We start from the raw sequence: 26,507 nt of genomic DNA, 5'->3' as shown, positions 1-26,507 counted from the left end.
GGAAAATCTAAAACTACTTTAATACACTTCCGTTTAAATACACACTTAATCTTGAAAGCGAACTGTTCATTAAATTTGTTTAATTACAGTTTCAAAACTTAGTTTAATATAATCGTTTAAATGATCACGTCGGGGTCACCAAAAAATGTTTGAGAATTAAGGCAAGGTGAAATAGATATTCACGCAATAAGTTATAACTTGTATTTATTGAAAGAGTACAGTATAAGAAACAGCATGTCGTTTAAATGTACGTTTAGATTTAAGAAATACGTTTAAATTTATGTTTAGATTTAAGAAATACGTTTAGATTTAAGAAATACGTTTAAATTTACGTTTAGTAACAGCACTGGACTGCCCGAGTTGACATCTTGAAGGCAACTGGCCGTAGACTGCCCCTACTCCCTCTTGAACAGTTAGCAACGAGGTCGATCCGATAGAAACGCTTAACATCTCTGAAACAAAAAAATACACCAGTCTGAAATCAAAGGTTATGTTAATTGTGTATTTTGAATGGAAAAACTTTGTTGATCAAGAGTCCATATGACACTGTATATAAATGGAAGCATTTGAATAAGTAAAGATCTAAAGTGAGAAAAACAAATCATAGATATTGCACCTTTTTGTAATAAATCTATGAATTTATTGATTGTTTTATGTAACTTAATTACATAGAAAGGGATGCTGTCATCCCTTAGTCATTCTTTCATTTTCTGTTTTTTCCCCTCTTAACATAATACTCCTAGGACCTTATTTGTGTTCAGGAATTTTTTTTATAGTTTAACATTTTTTTTATACTTTAGGGTCAATCCATTTGAAGTGTCCAAAAACAATATAAGCTGGTTGTTTGACCAATTCCAAAAAAATTGAAACATACCCACTTATTTTCTACATATTTCAAGACCTTGAAACTATTTAAAAAAAATTTTTATTTAAGCAGTTAGCCTGTGGCGGCCATTTTTGTTATGGTGCACACATGTATTTTTGTGATTGTAAGGGTTTACGGAAAAAATCATATTGGTCCTGAAAGGATGAAACAAAAAGCAGTTTAATCATATTTTCTCAAGGTAATAGTTCAGTGGTTTATTTACATATCTCTTCTTTCATGAGAAAATTACTAATAAAGTTGAACATGAAAAACTGTGAAATTTTACTTTGGTAATCTTCTTCAAGAGGCAGGGATGGCATACACAGTTTGAATTATTTTTTATACGTATGTATATTTTAGTAGTTTTATCATAAATAATATTAATGGTGATATACTTACCCCTAAATTTTTAGGAATTTTTGAAAATAATTTTTTTTAAATTAAAATTTTGGCTTTAAAATAACTCTGATGGGGGTGATTATAAAAATTTGAAATTTGTACAACTTACAGATTTTTTGTAGATGATTATGGATAATAAAAACGTTTCCTGTATATTGTACTAATAAAAAAGTTATAACCTCTCAAAAATCATGAAAAACCTGTTAAAAGCAATACCATTTTGACTCACTAAATAAGTGCTTCAAAGGGGTTACATGACTTTCTGGCACTTTAATATTTTAAGTTATTACTATAGTTGGAATAGACTTCTTTGAACCATTCAACTGCAGTGTTCACGTTATATAAGAGGTGCTTGAAATCACTTCCAGTTGTCAGGAAAATTCATGTTGCAACATGCTCATTTTTGCTTGTTGCATCATTTAGCTTTGCAGTTAGACTGGTCAGTCTGACATTAGTCAGTGACCTGTTCACATTTTTACAGTGTCTCAAATTTCATCCTGTGTTTGGAAGTGTTTATTAAATAAATAATTTTTACTTAATAATACTACAAATGCAAACTTTAAAATCAGTTAAAAGTTTACATTATTTTCAACTAATTTCACATAAAACAATGCAAGAACAATGTTCCATAGGAATTTATGTCAATGAAGACTGTCATAAAACAGTGTATGATGGTACAGAGCCAAAAGAACTCATTAAAATTTGTGAATTTAGTAATGAAAACCAACAACTTATTTATGTGTTAATTCAGATCTCACTAGTGTTTGTAAATATCATGAAAAAATGTGATTGTCAAAATTCAGTCACCTGTGCGGACAGTTCTGTTGTGACCCTTTAAGATTTCATAAAACAACAGTTAAGAAAAACCTAAGACAAATAAAACAGAAGCAAGATCTTAAAGAACATATTTTTCCAAATTTAAATTTAGTTCCTAGAAAGTCTCTTTTTGTTAAACATTTCAAAGGTACTTTTTCTCAACAGAAAAAGAAATATATGAATGTGAAGACCAAGACAAAATTGAAAAAATTAATCACGGATCAAAAGCCATCAGCATTAAAATTTAAAATAAGTAAGGTATCTGAAAAATTAAAAAATAATCTTGAATTGTGTTTTGACTGAAAAATTTCTGAAAATGAAAATCCAGTTCAATCTTCTTCACATGAATATGGTGATCTTATTTTAAAACTAAAGAAAAAATGTGTTCTTGCTTCTAAAAAAGATAAGGTTAAAATTATCAGTTTACTTCACCAATCTTGGGACAGATCTAAAATAATACCGGAGTTCAATATGTCTGAGCGTTTGTTTAGACTTACTAGAGTATTAGTTAATGAGCAAGGCATTCTATCGGAATTAAGTAAAAGACATAAAACAGGAATTAGTAACAACACAATTAAAAAAGTTATGTTATTTTATGAAGATGACAATAATAGCAGGCTGTGTCCTGATAAAAAGGATTGTGTTAGCACACATGTCAAAGTGGATAAGCAAAAGCAAAAGCGCCATGTTCTGATAAACTTAAATGAATGGTAAGTCTCTTTTAAAAGTGAAAACCCTGAGGAAAAAATTGGAAGTCAACGTTCTGCGAACTCCATCCAAAATAGTGTATCTTGGCTGGTGAATCCAGGAATCATACAGTTTGTGTCTGCCCCCCACCACCAGAACATCAACTCATGGCTGATGATCCCAAACTTAATGTTGATTATAAGAACTTAGTAGACATCTTTGTGACAAAGATAACTACATCTGTATGATGAATGTGTGCACCTAATGTCAGGTAAGCAGGCAGCTTACCTGACAATTTTTATTATCCATAATCATCTACAAAAAATCTGTAAGTTGTACAAATTTCAAATTTTTATAATCACCCCCATCAGAGTTATTTTGAAGCCAAAATTTTAATTTAAAAAAAATTATTTTCAAAAATTCCTAAAAATTTAGGGGTAAGTATATCACCATTAATATTATTTATGATAAAACTACTAAAATATACATACGTATAAAAAATAATTCAAACTGTGTATGCCATCCCTGCCTCTTGAAGAAGATTACCAAAAGTAAAATTTCACAGTTTTTCATGTTCAACTTTATTGGTAATTTTCTCTTAGAAAGAAGAGAGATAGGTAAATAACACATTGGACCAATCTTTTGCCTTGAGAATATATGAATAAATTGCTTATGTTTCATCCTTCCAGGACCAATAGTTTTTTAGTTATCATTTTTTCCGTAAACCCTTACAATCACAAAATCAGGTGTGCGCACCGTAACAAAAATGGCCGCCACAGGTAAACAGCTTAAATAAAATACTTTAAAAAAAAGTTTTAAGGTCCTGAGACATGCAGGCAACAAATAGGTAAGTTTCAAATTTTTTGGAATTTGTCAACCAACCATGCTTGGGTTACTTCAAATGGATTAACCTTAAACATGTTCTGCAGTGATAATAGTGTTATTGATTTGTTTTGATGTTTGTAAAAATGTAAATTTAAATTTGGTTTTACTTTTCCAATAACAGTAAATATTTTAAAAAAAATTTTACTGTTAATTTTTAATACTGTTAATATTTACTGTTAATATATTATTAATACTGTTAATATTATTTAGCTGGCAATTCATTAGATATTACACACCTATGTTCAATAGGTGATTATAGGTTCAGTCACTTATTTTTCAATCACCATAGTATAATTGCTCAGACAATTACTATGCAATTATAGTTTAATTGAATAGTGTGTGTGTTTACCAGTGTGAGAATCGAATAGTGTCTGCATTCATGTCCACTAAATACTGTAATCCATAACTTACTTTTAAATAAAACGCACTGGTTCACTTGTTCAATTGGTTTTTTAATATTTCTTTGTTTATTTTACACATTTAGTTATGTGTTATTATATTTTATTCTTTTTACATTGTGTCATATATTATTAATGATATGAGATGAATATGTTTGTCTATAGTTGTGAACACGATTTCTGAATGTGAAGTGAACAATACAATATATTAATATATATTTTTGACATCAGCTGTGTTAAGCTTGCTAGATATATTTGTCAATAAGAAGAGAACGAGACATTTTAAAATATATCATAAGAAATGTGATAAATAACATATTGAACCAAACAGTGTGCACATGTATGCAGGCAGATGCATATGCCTGCACTAGGTATGGAGATAATCCAGGATAGAAAAGGGCTTGTAACAAATGTAACAATATATCTGTTCAGTGTTTTGAAAACAAACTACAAAAACAAATGTATTCTACAGAGGAAGAACTGCTGTGAGAAGCTTGTCAATTTATTAAAGGGACCTTCTTTGTAGGAAATTAGCTTTTCAAAGATTTAGGTAAAAGCTCTTTTTTTTACCAGGGCTAAGAGCTGATATTTTGATCAGATCTCATATGTAACAGAATGTATTTTGAGCTTATAATAAAAATACCAAAGATAAGTGTTCTCCCCTTAATTTTATGTCATTGCAAAGTGAAGCTGCCTGGGTATTGATTCTGTAACGTTGTCATATTATTATTCTCATTTTTCATGTTTATTAAAAAAAAAAAATATATATTTATGTGTATATATATAAAAATAAATGACATTTGGAACTACTGTTTCTTTTTTTCAAAGAAAAAAGTTTTTATGTCTTATAATGTAGCTTTACTTACAAATCCTTGAAAAACTTGTTACCTATATGAAATTGTAGTTTCCTGTCACATAATCAAATTCCCATCAAGAGTATTAGCCAACTGAAACTTGTGAGGAGCAAACTGAGAAGGGAGAACATAAACAGTTGGTGATTGTATAAAAAAAAAGACTTAGAAGTGTAATTTGATTTTTTTGCTAATATTTCAAGAATTAGAATGAGTAATTATTGTAGTGTATAAAATTGAATCCAGTGTATGTTGTGAGTATTTTGTATACACAACAAAGTGAAAAACAATATTGCTATTGAACGCTATTAAAAGCTATTGATCAGATTAAAATACCTGGAACCTATTGTGACTGTTTTCTATTGCCAAAATAAACACCCACAGAGAGAAAGGAATGAGTCTGTGTTTGCATAGATTTAGAGAAGGCATTTCTGTCAAATGGGAGAAAATGATGAAAATTGTTAAAGAGAAGAAAATAGCATGGAAAGACAGAAGGTTAATTAAAGAATTATATGCGAGACAAACAGCAGCAATGAAAGTAAGAATATGACTGATTGAATAGTTCTAGTTATGTATTAAGACAAAGATGCTGCCTGCCTCTCATCACTATTATTCAGTATATATATTGATGATATAATAAGCAGTATATTTGAAGAAGAGAAGTTGGAATAAGTGTTGGAGGTTGAAAAAAGATGTATAGGGTTTGCTAATATATGATAATTCTAGCCAATGGCACACAAGTGCTTCAAAGGTTAACAGCCTTGGAGGAAGGAATGAAAATTCCTGAGTAAATTCATTAAATTATTCATTCTTAAATTAATTCTAATTATAGAATAAAACACTAAGTATGGAGTGTCTTGTTGTATGGAAGTGGAGCATAGATGATGAAGAAGAGGCAGTTGAGAATGAGGAAGTAATGAATGGTATTAAAGAAGAAAAAGCAATTATGCGCTTATCTGAGTAGACAACAAAAAAAATGAAACTAGGACATTTGGTTAGAGGAAGTGAATTCTTGACAACTGCATTGGAGAGGTCCATAGAAGGAGAAAGGAAGTGAGGAAAAAGAAGGATGAAGTTAATGGATGAGGTGAAGGTTGGAGACTAAAAAGCAACATAGAAGAAGGCTTTGTACAGGGTTGGATAGAGACAGTGGTAGTGTAAGGGACCTGCTGCTTTGCAGAACACCAGGTGATGATGAAACACCCACAGTATATTGTGTAATTATACTTGCAAAATGTTATTTGCACAGATTGTAAACTTTTATTTAATACTAGGTTATATATGAAAAAAATTAAAAACCTCTTTTTCACTCAAAAAGGTTTGAGTATTTTCCTATTCATTTTTTTTTACCTGTAATTAAAGGATGGATTTCTAGAGTTAACAAAAGATTACAAGATTTTAGTTTTACATGTAATATATATTATATCATTGTCTATAAAACATTATCAATCACTGAAATCATTAATGCTTAGTTAATATGCAACATCACAAGTTAAATTTAATTAACAATTTTAATAATGATTTTTGTTTTTTTAATTTGTGTAGTATAGTATTACTTTGTTTGGCAATTCCTTCATTTAAATTTTATTTGAAGTTATCTTAATTTTTATTTGTTTAATAATTAAATTTTTTTTTATACGTGTAGTGCTTGTTGAATAGATATACTTAGCCAGATTGGTTTCATTTCAGTGCTCAGAATTAATAGTTTCATAATGTTAAAAGAGTTGTGTTTAATCTTTCCCAGAAATTTTTTGTTGTTAATTATTTGAATTTAAATTTATTGTAAACTTTTATATCAAATTTGTTTTTTACATTTTTTAAAATTCTTTCAGCAACAGCAACAGTTTGGTTGGAGCTGAACAGTCTCGCAGCAACAGTTTGGTTAGTGATCCTCCTCCTGGTCTTCATCGTATGGTTTTAGGACATCCTGATAATACCAGTAGAGGTAATAATTTGTTATGCTAATTTCATTTTGCGTAATTCTTCTTAATGTTAATAAATATGACTGAATGAACAGTGGATTTTTATTACATAATGTTGTTTTAGGTTATATTGAATAAAATTGTGATTATTCATCAAATAAAGTATAAAATTATAAATTGTCTAGATTTGTTTAATAAAGTCCTTAAAAATTATACTATTTGAAAAAGACCAGCAAAATCAGATATAATCATTCTTCTTTAAATTTTATTGTTTGCAATTTAATATAAATCTTTACATACATTGTTTTTTAAAAGAATGATCTTTTTTGACAGGGAGACCTTGTGGGTTCTGATTCTCAGAGATGCTGACTCCTGATGGGAGTTGAACCCAAGATCTATAGTTTTGGATGTAATCTTTGTTTTCGGTTATAGATGGCATCATTAAAAAAGTGTATTATACTGTTATTAATTTACTGATATTATTTTGGTTAACTTAAACTTTTTTTTATGATTAATTAGTAATATAAGGCCCAAGTTTATGCATAATATGTTATGGAAGATTTTTATAGTATATGAAAAATGCCTATGTCTGACTGATTTGAACATGGGCCTTCTAAAAGAAAGGCACTACTACCTTGCCATGGAGTTCAGTGTAGTGGTGTGGTAAGCCAACCTTAAATGCAGTTTTAAATAAGAAAGTTATCATTTAGAGTATTATGTTGTAGTTATTTATTAGGACTATATTATTGTCATTTAATTCATTATGTAAAGCAAAAAAAATTTACAAGGGTGAATGCTGTTAGTGTATTATCAATATAAAATAAAATAAATTCTATTATGTAATTAATGGTTAGTTTTAATATTTTGTTCTTTCTTTGCTTTCACTTTTGTTAACAATAACAATAACAGCTGTTGCCTTATCAGAGAAAAACATGTGAGAACTAAATGTGTGTATAGTGACGTCTAAGACTAAGAACAGTGTTATGTAGGGAAAAAATTAAAACCGTATGTTTTAGTATTACAAAAATGATGATTAAATTTAGTCAGATGAGAATTTCTCATCTCACATCATGTAGCATACTGCTTATTAGATTTGTATAGATTAAAAATATTTCTGTAGTATTCTGAAATCTTGTCATCATTGCTTTTCATTCATAGGTTCTTAATGATTTAATTTTTAATCATTTTGAAGTTTTTGTTTAATTTCTTGATACTAAATGAAAATATTTATTACTGTTTTTCATTTACTTTTAAGCAGTATATAACTGGAAATTTTACTTGCATTTTATTGTAAATTTAGGTGGTAGTGCTAGTGGAGATGAAATGTCGCAGAGTGGTGTACCACCTCCTGGATTACATCGTATGGTTTTAGGAGAACAACAACAGGAACAGAAACAACAGCCACAAGAGCAACAGCAACAGCCATCTCCGTCATCTCAACAGTCACAGCAACAGTTGCCCTCTCAGCCTCAAGGATCAAATGTTGAAAACGAGGAGTATGATAAAGATAGAGATATTGATTCAGATTCTGATTTCCGAATGAATAGAAGAAAAAATAGACGAGAGTAAGTTATGTACATATTTTATTGATTTTCTCTTTCTTTAATTTTAATTGTTAATAGATTCATTCTGTAATATTTTAAGAAACATCAGCATTACAGAGCTTTAATAAAAATAAAATTTGAGCTTGTCACAATAGTTTAAAAACTATTAAAGTTTTTTGATATCTTACTTTTAATAGAAAAATATTCCTTCTTTAACCTTTCTGGTAGACCAGAAACTGCTCCAGCTTTTTTCTAGAAGCTTTCAGAGGAAGCTTATCATAAGGAAAAATTTCCGACAACTTTGGCTAGTGCAGCAGCACAATGTACAAAATTAATAATAAAATGGAAGTTGTTAAAAATTATATTATGTAAAAGTAATAATATCATGAAGTAATAATGATCCAAATGCGGAAACTAATAAATCACTACATTACAAGATAAGTTTTGAAGGCATTACTTGAAAAACAGCTGAAAGCAATGGAAAACTACGGCTGTTTTTTCCCAAGAAAATGAAGCTCTCTGCATTTTCATGTAACAAAAAGGTAGAGGTGCCTTCCTTGGTAAAATATTCTGGAGGTAAATTAGTCTCCCGTTGGGATCTCCTGGTGGAGACTACTAAGGAACGGATCTCCAGAAAATTAAAAAATAACATTTTATGACTCGGAGCATGGAATGTTAGAAGAAGGCTGTTGATAGGTTAGAAAATTTAAAGAGAGTGGAATGTTAGAAGTCTAAAATCGGTTGATAGGTTAGAACATTTAAAGAGGGAAATGGTAGGTTAAATGTAGATGTAGAAGGAATTAGTGAGGTTCGATGGGAAGAGCAAAACTACTTTTGTTCAGGTAATTTTAGAATAATTAATTCAGCGTCAAGTAAAGGACCTGCAGGAGTAGGTTTCATAATGAACAAAAACATAGTAAAGGAGTGTAGAGTATTTCAAAAAACTTAATGATAAAATCATTGTAATAAGGATAAAATCAAAACCTAAGTTGACAATGATTGTTAACGTCTATATGCCTACTAGTGCCCATGATGATGATGATGATGATGAGATAGAGTGTGTATACTAAGAATTAAACACAAAAAAGAGGATGAAAACTTAATAATAGTTGGAGATTGGAATGCAAGCATTGGAAAAGGCAAGGAAGGAAATATTGCGGGTAAATATGGGCTGGGCAAAAGGAATGAAAGAGGGACCGACTTATTGCGTTTTTCATGAAGTATAATTTAGTAATTGCCAACATCCAGTTAAAAGTCATAGTAGAAGAATATACACATGGAAAAAGCCAGGTGATACTGCAAGGTATCAGATAGATTATTATATCATGGTTAAATAAAGATCTAGAAATCAACTCCTTGACTGCGGAGCATATCCTGGAGCAGACACTGATATTGTCCATAGTTTAGTGATAATAAAATGTAGATTGTGGTGAAGAAAAGCTGAGGAAGAGGAGATAAAGAAGATTGTTCTGAAGATAAAGAAGAAGATAAAGGAGATCTGAGTAAAAATGATTAGGCAGAAATTGTAGAAGAAGAATAAGAGAATGTTAGAAAGGAAATCCTTAAATCAGCCGAAGCGAACTTAGGTGGAACAAAGAGAAATGGTACAAAACTATGTATATGTACCTGATGAATGAATGTGGAAAGTATAAGAATGCTAGTGATGAGGATGGTAAAAGGAACTATCAAAAATTAAGAAATACTCTAAACAGGAAGTGCAAATTAGCGAAGGAAGAGTGGGTTAAAGAAAAGTGTTCAGAAGTGGAAAGAGAGATTATCATTGGTAAAATAGATGGAGCATACAGGAAAGTTAAGGAGAATTTTGTGGTACATAAATTAAAGTTTAATAATGTGTTAAATAAAGATGGTATACTGATTTAAAATATGAAAAAAAAGGTCGATAGTGGGTGGAATATATTTAAGAGTTATACAGAGGAAATGAATTAGAAACTGGTGTTATAGAAGAAGAAGAGGATGAAAAGGGAGATACAATACTGAGATCTGAATTTAATAGAGCATTAAAAGATTTGATTGGCAGAATGGCTCCTGGGATAAATGGGATACCTGCAGAATTACTGCACTGCAGGTGAGGAATCTATAGATCGATTATACAAACTGGTGTGTAATATTTATGAAAAAGGGGAAGTTCCATCAGATTTCAAAACGAGTGTCATTGTCATGATACCAAAGAAAGCAGGAGCAGATAAATGTGGAGAACAATTTGGTTAACTACTCGTGCATCAAAAATCTTAACTATGATTCTTTACGGAATTGAGAGGAGAATGGAAGAAGTATTAGGAGAAGACCAATTTGGTTTCAGGAAAAGCATAGGGACAAGGGAAGCAATTTTAGTGCTCAGATTAACAGTAGAAGAAGATTAAGGGAACTCAAACCAACATACATAGGATTGTAGTCTTAGAAAAGGCATTTGATAACGGAGACTGGAATAAAGTGTTTAGCATTTTGAAAATTCAGGGTTCAAGTATAGAGATAGAAGAAATTGCTAACATTTACAGGAACCAAACTGCAACAGTAATAATCAAAGTACTTAAGAAAGAAGCTGTAAGAAAAAAGAGAGTTCAACAAGGATGTTCCCTATCCACATTTTAATCTTTTTAATCTTTACGTAGAACTAGTAGTTAATGACGTTAAAGAACAATTTAGATCCGGAGTAACAGTGCAAGGTAAAAAGATAAAGATGCTATGATTTGGATAAAAAAGAGAATAAAAAAAATTTAGAAGTAACAATGAATGGCATGGTGAAGTCCTACGCAAACACTAACGCATGAAAATAAACAAGAAAAAAGTGAAAGTAATGAAATGTAATAGAGGTTATGCAGATGGACCACTGAATATAAAAATAGAAAGGGAAAGGATGATGGAGGTAGAAAAATTCTGTTATTTGGGAAGTAGAAGTGCTAAAGATGGATGAAGCAGGAGCGATGTAAAATGCTGAATAGCACAAGCGAAACCAGCTTTCAGTCAGAAATATAATTTGCTTATGTCAAAAATTAACTTAAACATCAGGAATACATTTTTGAAAGTGTATGTTTGGATGCAGCTTTACATGTAAGTGAAACGTGGACGATTGGAGTACCTGAGAAGAAAAGATTAGAAGCGTTTGAAATGTGAATGTTAAACATCTGATGGGTAGATAAGGTGACAAATGAAGAGATGTAGCGGCAAAGTGATAAAGAAAGAAGCATTTGGAAAAAAATATAGACTTATAAGCCACATATTAAGGCATCCTGGAATAGTTGCTTTGATATTGAAGGGACAGGTAGATGGGAAAAATTGTGCAGGCAGGCCAAGTTTGGAATATGTAAAACAAATTGTTAGGGATGTAGAATGTAGGAGGATACCAAAATGAAATGACTGGCACTTGATAGGGAATCTCAGAGAGCTGCATCAAACCAGTCAGATGACTGAAGACAAAAAAAAACCTTGAAAATTGTTATGTACATATTATTTTTAATATTGCATAATGAAAATTTACCATTAAAACAACAAAATTAAATAGAAACAAAAAAAAAAATTAAAAAAAAGGTGTTTTACAGTTTCCAACATCTTGTGTAAAATAAATATATTTATTTAAACTTTATATTGAATGTGATATTTTTTATCTGATGCCATTGTTTGGAAATTGCAGAATATTGTTTTTAAATTTTTGTAACTAATTTGGTATTTAACTAGTATGTTTTTACAGTATAATTTTAAATTTTATAAGCTTTTTTTTTTACTTTCCTGCCTGTGTAGTTATACTGTGTATGATGTGTGCTAATCAGGTCAAATTTTGTATGGGGATTTTGTCCAATTTCATAACTTCAAACCAAAAAAAAACAATAACTTTGTAAAATTTTAGAAGGATGTATATATATATATATATATATATATATATATATATATATATATATATAGATATATATGTTTGCCTGTTTTTTTTGCTTGGTATCTCCTGACTACCCTGATGGGTGGTCTTATTCTTTAAGACTGGGGGGTTGGCATCCCCATATCATTAGCCTCTGCTGCTTTTCTTCCCACTACACTCTTAAGCTGTAGAACACTACACTATACACATACACTACAAGAACACTAAAAGAATCACAAATCACCTACAACTAATTTTTTCTTATATATTTATCTGTATTTCTACAAAAATACATGCTCCTTTATGAGCATTATTCAGTGAACGTTAAGAGGTCTTCGGTCTCACATTGAAGATGCTAGAGTGCTGAGTGCTGATGCGCACACATGAACTATTAATAATGTGCTTCCAAGAAACGCATCTCTTACAGCAAGATGCGGTAACACTTAGAGGCTATACATATGAGAGATACGACTGTCTTGTAGGTAGTAGAGAGGGTGGTGGTGTTGCTATTTTCATGCAGAACGAGGTGTTGACTATAAGGCTACAACTAGCTATCCTCATTCCTGCAATTGCTGTAAAAATCTCAGTCTCCTTTAAATTGCATATCAGCAATTTGTATCTGTCACCGAACTCTGGGTTCAGTGCTCTAGAACTATCAAATCTTTCACGCAAATCCCATCGCAGTCGTTAATAGTAGGAGACTTCAATGCCCACCATATTACCTGGGGGCACATCTTTCTGCTCCTCTCAAGGAAATATGATAAATTGAGTGAGACAAGACCTTTGTCTTCTGAGTGATGGGTCATACATATTTATGTCTTCAATTTGTGTTACACTGTCTAAACATTGACCTCTCCTTATGCTCATCAAATTTTTACTCTGATTTTAATTGGTCTGCTTGTGACAACCTTCATGGCAGTGACCACAGGCCAAATACTACAGGCTTTTGGTGTCAACAGCAAGTTGAATAAAAGACCACATAGATGGATTATTGAAAAGGCAGATTGGAACAGTTACCGTAAAGCCTTCCCATTACAGTATGGCGATGGTGAAGATGCCCTTGATGAACTTTTATCTTTTACGTCCCTGGTACTTGACAATGCTAATAGATATGGTACTTGACAATGCCAATAGATATATCTCACATACATAGGGAAACCCAAAATGTGTTACTGTTTCTTGGTGGAATGCTGACTGCCAAAACGCTATTAGCAAACAACAACGACTGCACAAATTTAACCGCAGGCTTACAAATGAACATGTAAATTTTTACCATAAGGCTAGAGCGGTATGTCATCGGGTATTCTTAGATGCTAAGAGAAAGTCATGGAGGAATTACATGGACACCATCTCACGCAGAATACTCCCATATCTACTGTGTGGAAAAAGATCCATGCAATCTGTGGATCACCAAAACAATCCATTCTCAGACTCATTCGTGAAGGAGAACTTACATCACCTTCTGCAGTGGCAAGTATCTTGGCAGATTTTTTCCGTTTGGTTTCCCTTACCTCATCATACAGTACTGAATTTCAGAGGTACAAATTACAGATGTAAGTAATATCGTTAAATGTTGGAGATTCGGTCGGTGAATTAAATGCTCCATTTTCATTTAACAAATTGTCACATGCACTTAAAAACTCACGTGACACCTCCCCGGGACCTGACAACATTCGCCTTAGTATGCTCTCACATGTTCCTTTTCTTTCTTTTTCCTGTTTAGCCTCCGGTAACTACCGTTTAGATAATACTTCAGAGGATCAATGAGGATGGTATGAGTGTGAATGAAGTGTAGTCTTGTACATTCTCAGTTCGACCATACTTGAGATGTGTGGTTAATTGAAACCCAACCACCAAAGAACACTGGTATCCACGATCTAGTATTCAAGTCCGTGTAAAAATAACTGGCTTTACTAGGACTTGAACGCTGTAACTCTCGACTTCCAAATCAGCTGATTTGGGAAGACGCGTTCACCACTAGACCAACCCGGTGGGTTTCTCACACCTTCCTAATACGGCGCTACAACACCTATTGTGTATTTATAATGTTCTATTTTCCTCACAAGTTTTCTCTTCAGGGTCAGAAGCCATTGTCATACCAGCAGTACTCCAGTACTTAGACCTGGTAAAGACACAGCAAACCCCTCAAGCTACCGTCCTATCTCTTTGACAAGCATTTTATGTATAATGGTGGAAAGAATGGTGAACCGCAGGCTCACATGGTACTTAGAGAGAGATGGTAATTTATGTCTAGAACAATGTGGTTTCCACCAAGGACATTCTTCCATTGACCACTAGTGTCACTGGAAGCAGCTATTCAAAATGCTTTCCTATTCTGCCAATGCCTCATTGCTGTCTTCTTTGATATCAAGAAGGCTTACAACATGGCCTGGCGACGTGGTATTCTTAATACCCTTAAAGAATGGGGAGTCAAGGGCTGTATGCTTGCATTTTTTGATGGCTGCCTTACTTGGGTCAAACACATCAAAGAACTAAAAACAAAATGTTCCAAACTGCTAGATATGCTATGAGTTCTGTGCAACATCAATTGGGGAGTCAATAGGTCATGTATGTTGCGATTTTATCATTCCTTAGTTTGTTCCTATTTAGATTATGGTTGTATTGCCATCTTCAGCGTGTAATACCACGATGTTATATGCTGTACATCATGCTTCTCTCTGTTGTGCTACAGGGTCTTTTAGATCAAGCCCTGTCACTAGCATACTTATTGAGTGTGGTAAACCATCACTGTGGGATAGACATGACCAACTTTCAGCATCTTACTTTGCTCATCTTAAACGGCAACCAAATCACCCAGCTTTTACCGCAGTTCTTGTAAATCCTAATTTACAAAGATATGAAAACTATCCACATTTCAGTGCACCTATGGTTGTACATACCCGGCAGTTACTATAGTTTTTAAACATAGACATACCTCCCTATTTTCCCAATGTATCCCTGTTCATATCCTCCATGGAGAATTAACCTTCGTCCTTCCCCTTTTGCAGTGTTTCTTCTTTTGAAGTCCTTTGTCGATTGCAGTTAGACCATACCAGATTCACACACGGATATCTAATGTCAAAAGTAAATGCACCAACATGCGTATGATACAACTGCCGCTTGACTGTGCACCACATCCTTGTGGATTGCATTTGTTATGTGGCCTTCTGTCGTAAATCTAAATTGCCCAGGAACATTCGTCAAATCCTGGGCAATGATAAAGAAATTTTGGACTGGGTGTTTTATACCTTAGAAGTATTTGTGTTTTATATACCTTTTGATAGTGTTATGTGGTTTTTTACTGTTAAGTTTGATTTTAAATTTATATTTTTTTTCTGTTATCTGGGAAGGAGCCTTTTGCACCCCTCAGAGTTTGTTAAAATTTATTTCATTTTTATCTTGTTTATATATATATATATATAATATAGAGTTGTTTTTATTTATTTTTAAGTTTTTTATATGTGATGGTAGTTATATTTATTTTTTAGTGATATTAGTTTTAATCTTTTTTTTTTTTTTAGTGATACTTTATCTATTATTAGTTGTTAAGTTTTAGCTTTTTAATATTTTGGTTTTTAACTTAGGTTTAGTTTTTTATGTTAATTTTTTTAGTTTTACCTTTTTCCAAGTTGGGGCCCTTTACATTCCGCTTGGATTTTGTTAAATTCTTTTTAGTTTTAGTTAGATTTTCTGTTTTTAGTTTTACACTTATTTCTAATTTTAATTTAACGGTTGTGATACTAGTTTTAAGTCTTTTTTAAAAATAAATTTTAACTGTGATATTAGTTGTACGATTTTTAGTTTTAAGATTTTAGTTTTTTAGTTATCTCTTTATTTTTTCTTCTGTAAAATTTTATTCTGAGTGATGATAACGCCAAGGCATTTTTCTCCCACTAAGAAAAAATATTCTTCTGACTAAATGTTCAGATTTGAATAAAATTTAGTATGATTTCTGTTTATGGAGTATTTATTTTGGTCATAGTTTTTCCATGTAATTTAATTTCCCTTTCATAGCTTACTTTCTGATTGTGGTAGGTTTTCAAACCCCCTTAAGAAGTGGGGGGCAAAAAACCTTTTTTCCTTTTTTTAATCTGTGAACACAAAGCCACATTCTTATGCTAATTAGATTATTCCATTATGTTAGTATGTGACCTTGGTTATGTATTTAGGCAATTTAATTCACAGGTTGGGGATAATAAGCATAATTTTTTTGCTATTTTCTGTCAGTTATCATTTTTGCTTCATATGTTCTAATTAAATTGAATCATTTTTATGAAATTACTAGCAGACCCAGCAGTCCTTCACTATTGCTATGTTTTGGTGTGTATATATATATATATATATATATATATACAGACAAATCTAGCAATAGTGAAATTAGATTGATGATAGTTAGTAGATTTGTCTGTATATATATATACACCAAAACATAGCAATAGTGAAACCATATCAACATTTTATTGAAGTAGTAGAGTAATTCCTCTTGCTAAAAGAATGAAGTAAATGAAAAATGAAGTTATGCAACGTTTTGCGACTTTTAAATTTACATAAACTTATTTTTTATTTGAAATTTTTTCTTTGTTGGTTTTATATTTTGTAACTGATAGAACAAAAATGGAAAATAATAATAATAATACTAATAATAATAATAATAATACTGTGTCTTGGAGGTGATTGGAATAGTAGATCACATTGGAAAATCAAGGTAATTTATTGTGTCCTAACATAATGTTGTGTTCATTCATTGTTAGTATTAATCTTTTGTTATATGACGATAATTTGTGGTCCCTTTGAGCTAATAAATTATATATTAATATCTCCTGTATTTTTAGAACAAGACTAAAGCTAAAAAAGCTAAAATATTTCTTTATGGTTTGTTACTCTTCTTATTTTTTAAATTTCTAACAAAATTAATTTACAACTTAAGTGTTATATTGTTTGTGCCATTTATTTTCTTTTTCTACTTTTAGGGAATGATGATTTTATTTGTTATTTGTCTGTGAAAAAAAAAATTAGTTCATGACAAGAAAATATTTTTGTTTTGAGATGCCAATCTTTATGTAAAATTAATTCATGTAAATTAAAATAACACTTCAGTAATATGGTAATCATTTTACTTTATCTGGCAATATAGTCTTTGTTCAGAATGATTTGTTAAGTTTGTGAGTGCCTAAAATTTCTGAAAGACAGCTTGAATTATTAATATACTCCAGTTTTATTCATATATTATCATTAATAATTGATTCATTAATACCAAATTAAAACATTAAAAAACAGTCAGTTTTGAATTTGTGCTTTGTTATAAGTAGTGCTTTGTCAGCATTTATAATTTAGGTTAGTAAATGTTGTAAATGCCATTATTATTGATCAAATAATGTTGTATTTAAATTGTAGTAGCATTGAAGATGATAGAGATTACCCGAGTGATAGAGAAAGGGAAAGAGATCGTCGACATCTTGGACCTGATTATTGGGATAGACGCTATGATGATAGAGGCAGGAGACATTATAAAGATAGAAGCCATCACACTAGGTATTTGTACTATATATATATATATATATATATATATATGAATCATTTGAATATTCAAAAAGTTAACATATTGGCCCTTGTGTGAACAAAATGTAATATATGAAATACAAATCACCAAAACACAGTAATTAGATAAGTTAAAGTTACCGTATTAATTTCCAGTTACTGGTTTTCGCAGTATCCCAATCTTCAGTTGGTAGTAAATTTGATATCTTTTACATTAGAACATATTCTTTTGATAATTTGCCATTTTATTTTGAAAGTTTGAATGATAATTAAATTAACAAAATTAATTATAATTATGCAGGCCTGTACACCGCGTGATTGCACCCCCCCCACCACCACATTGCCAGTCCATTGCATCAGTCTGAGCTGAGCTACAGGTAATTGAATATATGGCTACTATGATCAATGCTCCTGCCAAGTGTGAGTTGCGAAGTGTGATATGGTTTCTGCAAGCAGAAAGACGTAGTGCTGCAGAATGAGTGTAGTGTATGGTGAAAACTTTATGAGTGATGGTAGTGTATGGGAATGGTGTAGGAAATTTAAACAAGGGCAAACGGACGTCCATGACAAGGTGGACAAGGATGCAAGTCTGTCGCTACTGTATGAACTTTTTGCAGAAACCTCAGAAATTTCAAGGTATTCTCTTGTGCCATTCATGTAATTGTGACTAAAGACCTTGCTTACCGGAAACTGTGTGCACATTGGGTCCCAAAAATGTTGAGTGACGATCAAAAGCAGCAAATGGTGTCAGCCTTTTAATATTTCTCATATCTTATGATAAAGAGGGGAAGAATTCTTAAAGTTTATCGTTACTGGCGATGAGACTTGGATCCAGTATGACAATTTAGAAACCAAAGAACAGTCTAAGCAGTGGATGCACACTTCTCCAAACAAGCCGAAAAAGTTCAGACACTGAGCAACAGGAAAATAATGGCTACAATTTTCTGGGACAATAAAGGTGTCTTGGTGTTTATGGAGCAGAGAACAACAATGTAATGTTTGTAATTGTTGTTCTCTGCTCCATAAAGGAAGTTTATTGTGAATCTTTACATTGCTTTCATAGAGTGATCCAGAACAAACAAAAGAGGCATGCTCTCGTCTGGTGTGGTTTGGATCCATGACAATGCACAACCACTCTGTGCTAATGTGATGCAAGACCTCAAACTATTCAAATGAGAAGTTTTTGACCATCCACCATATAGTCCGGACCTAGCACCTAGCAATTTTTAACCCTTTTGAGAATTTGAAGCCATGGTTGAACGGACAACACTTTGCCACCAATGAAGAACTTCAGGTCAAGATGTACCTTACTTCACTGGTGGCAAACTTCTTTGAAGAGTGCATCAGAATGCTGGTGTCTTGATGTGACAAATACCTCAGCCATTTTGGTGATTATGTAGAAAAATAAGTTAGATGCTACTCAACATTAAGTAATAAAGTCATTTTATGTCAATATATCTTTTTTTTATAGCCCATCAGAGGTTGAAAAAAAACAGCCCTCGTATATTTACAAGGATATTAATGTATGGAAACAACTTCATATTTCTAAACTGAGGGATACTAAAGATAAAAACAAGTATGGATTTACATAGTTACTAATTTTACTATTCTCTGGTGTGCTAGGAACTTTTTTTCATCATCTTGGATGTGCTATATTGAATCAAATTTTTTTTAATAAGAAGGTGGACATGTGATATGTCAGTTTAGTAAGATTTTATCAGAAAAATGATGGCAGAAACTGTTTCTTGATAAATGCCCTTGTTTTCGAGTTATAAGCAATCAAAATTCCAAAAACAGAAAAATCACAGTAGTAATAATAAAACAAGATAAAACACACCACAATAGGAACTTTGTTATTTCATATTTCTTTCAGAATTACATCCAGTAACAACCTTTATACAGTTAATGTTGGAATTAATGGCCCAAAGCACTAAGAATAATACTTTTCACAAAATAAATAAACTAGTAATAATAAAAATACACAATAACTAATAATTTGCAACACTACTATAGATGAAGTGGCTAGGACAAATGACATTTACTTTTAATTATAACAATATTTAATTTTGAAATTTAATTAAATTTTTTTGGCCCTAAATTACATAATGGAATACATTTTTTAAAGTATACCATTGTAATATCTGTTTAAAACTTGTATCATGTTAGCCTGTAGATTGGGCAATAAAATACCTATTTCTAGTTTCGTGGATTTTTTTTAAAAATGCGATTAAACCAAGAAAATTCAATTTATAAAGTGATTAGCTGTAAATATGTTCAGTTACTTGAAAAATTTCATATCTACTGCAAATTCAAAAATTATTCAATTTTTTGAAATTGGCTTTTCTTTTTGATTAGCCACACAGTAGGATTTTTTTTGTTGATTTTTTTTACAGAAGTTTGAAGTTTGTGTGTGGGAATATAGAAATGGAATTTTGTAGCGCATGAAAAATGCCATCCTCACTGAGATTTGAATCAAGGCCCTATGGATGGAAAGTCAAGATGCTACCACTCCACCATGGAGATCAGCTGTTAGAAATTATCTCTTAATGGAATAAAAACTAAGCAAATAAAGATTTTTTTTATTTTGAGATTTGTAATATTATCCATCTAAGATTCTTTAAACAGATTTTTGTCCTATTAAAATGCTCTTCATTTGTATAAATTTTCGGTTTAAATATTTATCTTTTTGTATTTGCAAGAATAAGATTCTGATTTATTTTATCTTTGTTCTAATACAGTTTTACAGGATATTAGACATATTTGAAAAAGATTTTTTGTACAGACAAAATAAGTGTAAAAACCCCTGATCAAATTGCTTTTGAGAACCCTAGCTAATCTAAATGTTTCAAGAAAAATAATTACAAAACTTATTCAGATCCTTTATTTTTATTGCAATTTTTTTTAGAATAAATACAGTACAGTAGATTTAAATAAGAAAGTGTCGTATATTTAAGTGTCAACTATTTGTTATAAAGAGGTTGAATTATTTCTTCAATATACTAAGTTTTCTTCTTTTTTTTATAGTTACGATCATTCTCCAGAGTATAGAAGTGATGAAGATTTGGATAGAGAGAGAGATTTCAGAGATCACAGAGGTTACAGGTCAGTTATGAGTAATAGTTGATAGTGAATGATACAATTACAATATTAAAAATAATCTTAATTCATGTTAATTTTATTTTCTTATATTTATTAACATGTTCACTTGGATGTTGGTTTTGTTTATCTGGTAGTTATCTTTCTATGGTTAAAAGTGTGATAAATACTTTTACTCTTATGTATTGTTTTTTAATTACTAAAAAAACGAGAGTTTGCTGCTTTGTGTGCTTCTTTTGATTTCTCAAATTAAAAGAAATCTGTATCCTTTGAAACTTTCAACATACCTTCTTCTGTCAAAAAGTACTGCGAATTTGTATTTTAAAAGGGCCATAATCGATTTAATAAAAAATTTCTCTAAGTTGGTAGCACTGTACTTAATTACTATGCCAAAAACAAGCACAATCAGTCTCAGTTTGTTTACAGCAGCTGGTTGACTCAGTCCATTTCAGTAGTGCATCATGATTTTTACAATGAACAAAATTGTTGAACAAAGTTTGCCTTAAATTTTCTGTTGCAAATGGAATTTTTTGTGCCGACTCACTAAAAATGTTAGCAAATGCTTTTGGTGAATTAGTTTTATAAAAAAACATGCTTATGAGTGGTAAAAAAAAACATTCAAGGACAGCCAAGACAGCCAAGAAAGACATTCAAGACAGCCACATTTTGGACAACCTTCAACCTCTTCAACCAATAAAACATTGAAACAATGATGGAAATTGTGCTCAATAGTTGCCATTCCAGCTTAAGAGGGGTAGTAGCTCATGACCTTAACATCTCTTATGAATCTGTTCGTTTGATTTTGGTGAATGTTTTGAGCATGAGATGCATAGCCGCACACCTTGTTCCAAAAGAGCTCAATTTTCTTCAAAAACAGTACCGTGAGCAGGTCTCTTTAGATATGCTGGATTGTGCCAATTCTGATCCCACATTCATGGAATGCATCATAACTGGTGACAAGACATGGTGTACGAGTTTTATATGCAAACAAGTCAGCAGTCATCAGAATGGAAGACAAAAGACGAGCAAAAAATGAAAAAAACAATTTCAAAATCGCTCAAAAGTCAAGGTGGCTCATTATTTTCTTTGATATTCGTGGTTTGGTGCATCATGAATTCATTCCAGAAGGACAAATGGTCAATAAATAATACTACTTGGCTGTTTTGAAGCGTTTGCCTGAGAAAATCCATCGGAAATGCCCAGATTTGTGGGTTTTGTATGACAATAATGCACCATTTCATAGAGTAACAATTGTGATTCAATTTAAGGCCAGAAACACAATAAATACCATCAATCAACCACTGTATTCACTAGATCTGGCCCCATGTGACTTCTGCCTGTTCCCGAAGCTAAAATTGTTGCTCTGGGAAACCCATTTTGACTTAACTGAAGCCATAAAGCAAAGTACATGGAAGGAGTTGAAGGCCATACCAGTCAGCGCTTATAAAAAGTGTTTTGAAGACTGGAAAATATGTTGGCATGTGTATTGCATCAAGGGGGCTTACTTTGAAGACAACAAAATAAATAAATAAAAATTTTGTGTTTTATTTAACAGTTCCCGGTACATTTTTGACAGTACAAATTTGAGAAGGCAATCAGCCATTTTTCCAATACCATGTGGTTACCATGGTTCTTGTGATACCAGTTGAATTGCAGTTAATGTTAGTGTATTCTTTTTCTTCTTTAGTGGAATTGTTTTTTTGACAAGAATCAAGAAATAGCATTCCCCATGATGATCTGGCCTAAGCTTTTTCTTTTAAATTACAGTATCTTTGTCTCCCTTTCAAATCATTCAACATTTCTATCCTCCTTCCTCTTCCTCTCATTCCCACAGTCTTTCCTTCACTATTACTTTTTGAATATGTTCATGTCTTAGGATGTGGCCTATCCAATTAGTTCTTCTTGTACTGTCTTAATCCTATTCTTAGCCTCATTTGTATTTGTCAAGAACTGATCATTAGTTACTCTCTCTCGCCAGTTGATATCTAGCATTTTCCATCATATGGTTAATTAATCCTGTTTCCTTTTAAATGATGTAATTGTATTGTACAGTTGCTATAAAAAGAGCTGTGTAATAAAATAAAATGCTTTTTTCTAATTTAATTAAAGGAGTAACTTATTACTAAAAATAAAACTTTTCAGAAGGATGTAAAATAAAATGTTATTTTAATTTACTCAAGAGTGTACCGTGAGTGAAAATGTACAAATATTATATATATTTAAATAGCTATGCCCTTAATGCAAATCATATTAATATAATGATATAATTTGGTAATGAGTAAATAGTTTTAATATTTAAAAAAAATTATATTTAGCTAACTACAAAATTATATTTTGTAGTTAGCTACTGACTAAAGCATGGGGTAGGTTGGTGTGAATGCATGAAATGTTGACCCCAGTGGCCACTGTGGGGACGTATGCAAATAATACTTGTTTAAAAATATATCTTGTATATAGTGATAACATGATTGTTTTTATTTTTCTCTATTTTTTTCTTTCTGCCTTTCAGTAACTGAAACTAAAATTTTCTGATGGTAGTATTTTCATATTTATATTTTTTGTTACTGAAGAAAGTGCTTTGTGGTTGTGTTTCTTATTTCTCTTTTCTTCTAGCATTAAACTTTTTAATTGGTCTCCTTGGTAATGCAAGAAGACCAAGAAAGGTGGTCTTTTGATATTTGATCTTCTGATTCTTTTAATCATTTGATAGTTGGGAGATAATTTTTTTCAAAATTACAATCAAGTAGAAATGCAATGTGAATATGATTTTCTGTAGTTTTTTAAATTATTTCTTTTTTATGTTTTTAAATAAAATTAAAAAAGAATTAAATCCATATGTCATAGTACTTTAAAAGTATTGTAATTTTCAAATATCTTAAATTGAATTAAAATATGTTACGTTAAAAATATTAAAGTAATTCAGAATATAATGATAGTTCAAATATATTTAAAGTTAATTAACATTAGAAATGCATTTTATTCATTTATTTCAAATTTCTAATACTGACGATTATAAAAGATCTCATTAATGATACATTGAGCCGTTTAGTGGTGGGGCTACTCTTTCCTTCTAACCTGTGCGCTGTGTGCTTTGTTCACTAACACTAAAAATGCTAAATTATATGCTACATATAAATAATATTCTGCTTTATTTCTATAATAATGAACATGTACCTTCAAAATTGAGCTCATTTCAGTCTTTTATTGAACCTTGAACATACATTAACTTTTTCAGTACTCTCTCTCTCTTTAGAATTATTATTACGTCCTTATTTTAACCTTATTTTGAAGGTTTGCAACCTTCAAATGCATTTTCTAATTTGGTTAACTCAGAATTGATCGTTATATTTCTCATTTGGAATGTATTATTTTTTTTTGGTAAGGAAGTCAATCTTCTTCTGAAAAACCTTTTTTGAGAATGCAATGCAAAACTAATATAATTTTGAAGGAGATGATAGATGCAAAAATGCTACTCAATAACACTGGTCAACATGATATTTGTCTTACGAATACTGATAGGTGTACTTAATGCAGTGTTTATCATGTTTTCAAATATGTATTTGGAATTTCTCCATCGCCTACAATTTTTTTGTTACTTTAATTTTTTTAAATATTTTTAAAATGTCTTTTTGTTCATTTGTCCATTGTCAAGTAAAAGCTCCTAGAACATTGTAAATATGATGGAACCAATTGAGCTAACTCAAAGGTTAGCATTGCTACTATTGTGCAGGTTCAGGCGTGTATAGATATATACAAGCATGATCTAGTGCAGCACACATTCATCAGAACAACGCCAGTAGTGAACCAGTAAACATGTCATTGTGAGTTCTTTGTGAGTCTGAATTATTGTGTATTACATACTTACAAGTTTATTTCTTTTAATTAGTCGTTACGAAATGCCTAGAGTTTGTTTAAATCATCTAACAATTTAAATCATACATAACAATTTGTTATGTTTGTGGTGAAGTGACGCTGAAGTCCCAAAGGCGTAACCTTACATCATTAGTAAAAAAGTGTTATGAATTTTATTTTTGGTGTAAAGTTGGGGACAAAACAAGGGCCTGGGGCTCACGTATCTGTTGGATATTGTGTTCTAGGCTTCTCACTGCATGGAAAAATGCCACATGCCATTTGCTATCCCTACGATATGGTGGGAACCCAAAGATCACTCTTCTGACTGTTATTTCTGCTTAACAAACATTAAAGGGATTATGTCAAAATCAAAACATATAGTGGTGTACCCTAACTTGCAATCTGCAGTGAGACCAGTTTCACACTATGAAGAATTGCCCATACCAAAGCCTGCAGAACATGTGACATTAGATGAAGAGAGCTCAGTCTGATGGAAGTAAGGAAGAAAAAGAATTAGATTCTGGTGATACAACTTTTGAACAAAGTAGTTCATCTGAGTCCCATTTACTGACTAGAAAATCTTAATGATCTCATACAAGATTTAAAGTTATCCAAAAAACAGTCTGAAGTGCTTGCTTCCCGGCTCAAAGGATGGAATCATCTTCTGAAGAATACAAGTACTTATACAGTACTTATAATCGTCATTCTGAATTTTAAGAATATTTTTCAGAAGAAAATGGCTTAGTGTTTTGTAATGACATTTCGTCTCTTATGGAGACACTTTGTAATGAATTTAACCCAGCAGAATGGTGCTTGTTTAGTGATTCTTCTAAAGTTAGTTTACAAGCTGTGCTTTTGCCTAATAGCAATAAATTCCCATCAGTACCAGTGGCTCACTCTGCTAGTATGAAAGAAATTTATTGGAAAAACTTCAATATTCAGTATGCAGCGAGTGGAATATTTGTGGAAATTTGAAGGTAATTGCACTTATATTTAGTCTGCGGCTTTGTTACACAAAGTAATGTAGTTTTTTTGTATCAATGGGATAGTAGGGACTTGAAAAACAAGAAAAAATCATTAGAAAACTAACTATTTCATTAGAAAAGAACGGCCTAAATGCGAATCACTCATTCCTGAATGGAACAGAACACAAGAATAGCGTGGGAGTTTGTTTTCTTCCTACTAATTGCATAACCTGGACAAATGTCTCTTGCTGCTGTGTCTTTCTATTTTATCTGGTGGGTTATTATTTGTTTAGTGACAGTTATCGATTTTATTTGTTTTATTTCATTTATGGACGAATTTGGTATACATGATGGTCCTTTAGACCAATGAGAAGTAATTGATTCGGGCTGACATGGGGAGACTAAGTGTGTATGTGCTTTGTACTCCCGGCAATATTCCCCTTCAGTCCGTACATTCCTGAATACAAAAATGTGAAACATGACCCATTGTGTAATCCTAAAAGTGTGTATCTACCTCCGTCACTTATCAAACTAGGATTAATGAAGAATTTCATCAAGACCATAGATAATACTCCTGGTTTCATGTACTTAAAACAGAAGTTTTCTAAAATTAGTAATGCAAAAATTAAAGAAGGAATATTTGTGGGCTCATAAATATGATCACTAATGCATGATAAAAAGTTTGAGGCACTATTGAATCCACTGGAGAAAGCAGTTTGACAAGCATTCAAAAATGTTACTCATAGTTTTTTGGGAAATTGAAAGGTGGAAAATTACTGTGATATTGTCAACGATCTTATAACATCTTATAAAAATTTGGG

General features: G+C 31.4%; 1 protein-coding gene across 8 annotated transcripts in view; it reads left to right on the top strand.

Moving 5' to 3' along the window:
* Sec16 (endoplasmic reticulum export factor secretory 16) overlaps positions 1-26,507 on the top strand; it is a 156,680-nt gene that overhangs the window by 29,859 nt on the left and 100,314 nt on the right. For all 8 annotated transcript variants that reach the window (XM_075370741.1, XM_075370735.1, XM_075370736.1 and 5 more), the window contains exons 6-9: positions 6,734-6,846; positions 8,124-8,388; positions 17,630-17,767; positions 20,798-20,875. In XM_075370741.1, coding sequence (XP_075226856.1) covers positions 6,734-6,846; positions 8,124-8,388; positions 17,630-17,767; positions 20,798-20,875 — 594 coding nt within the window. The remainder of the gene's footprint in view (positions 1-6,733; positions 6,847-8,123; positions 8,389-17,629; positions 17,768-20,797; positions 20,876-26,507) is intronic.

Source organism: Lycorma delicatula, chromosome 7 (assembly GCF_047948215.1).
Source record: "Lycorma delicatula isolate Av1 chromosome 7, ASM4794821v1, whole genome shotgun sequence".
In the NCBI taxonomy this organism is placed as follows: domain Eukaryota; kingdom Metazoa; phylum Arthropoda; class Insecta; order Hemiptera; family Fulgoridae; genus Lycorma; species Lycorma delicatula.
This window is presented reverse-complemented; position numbering and strand designations above follow the sequence as displayed.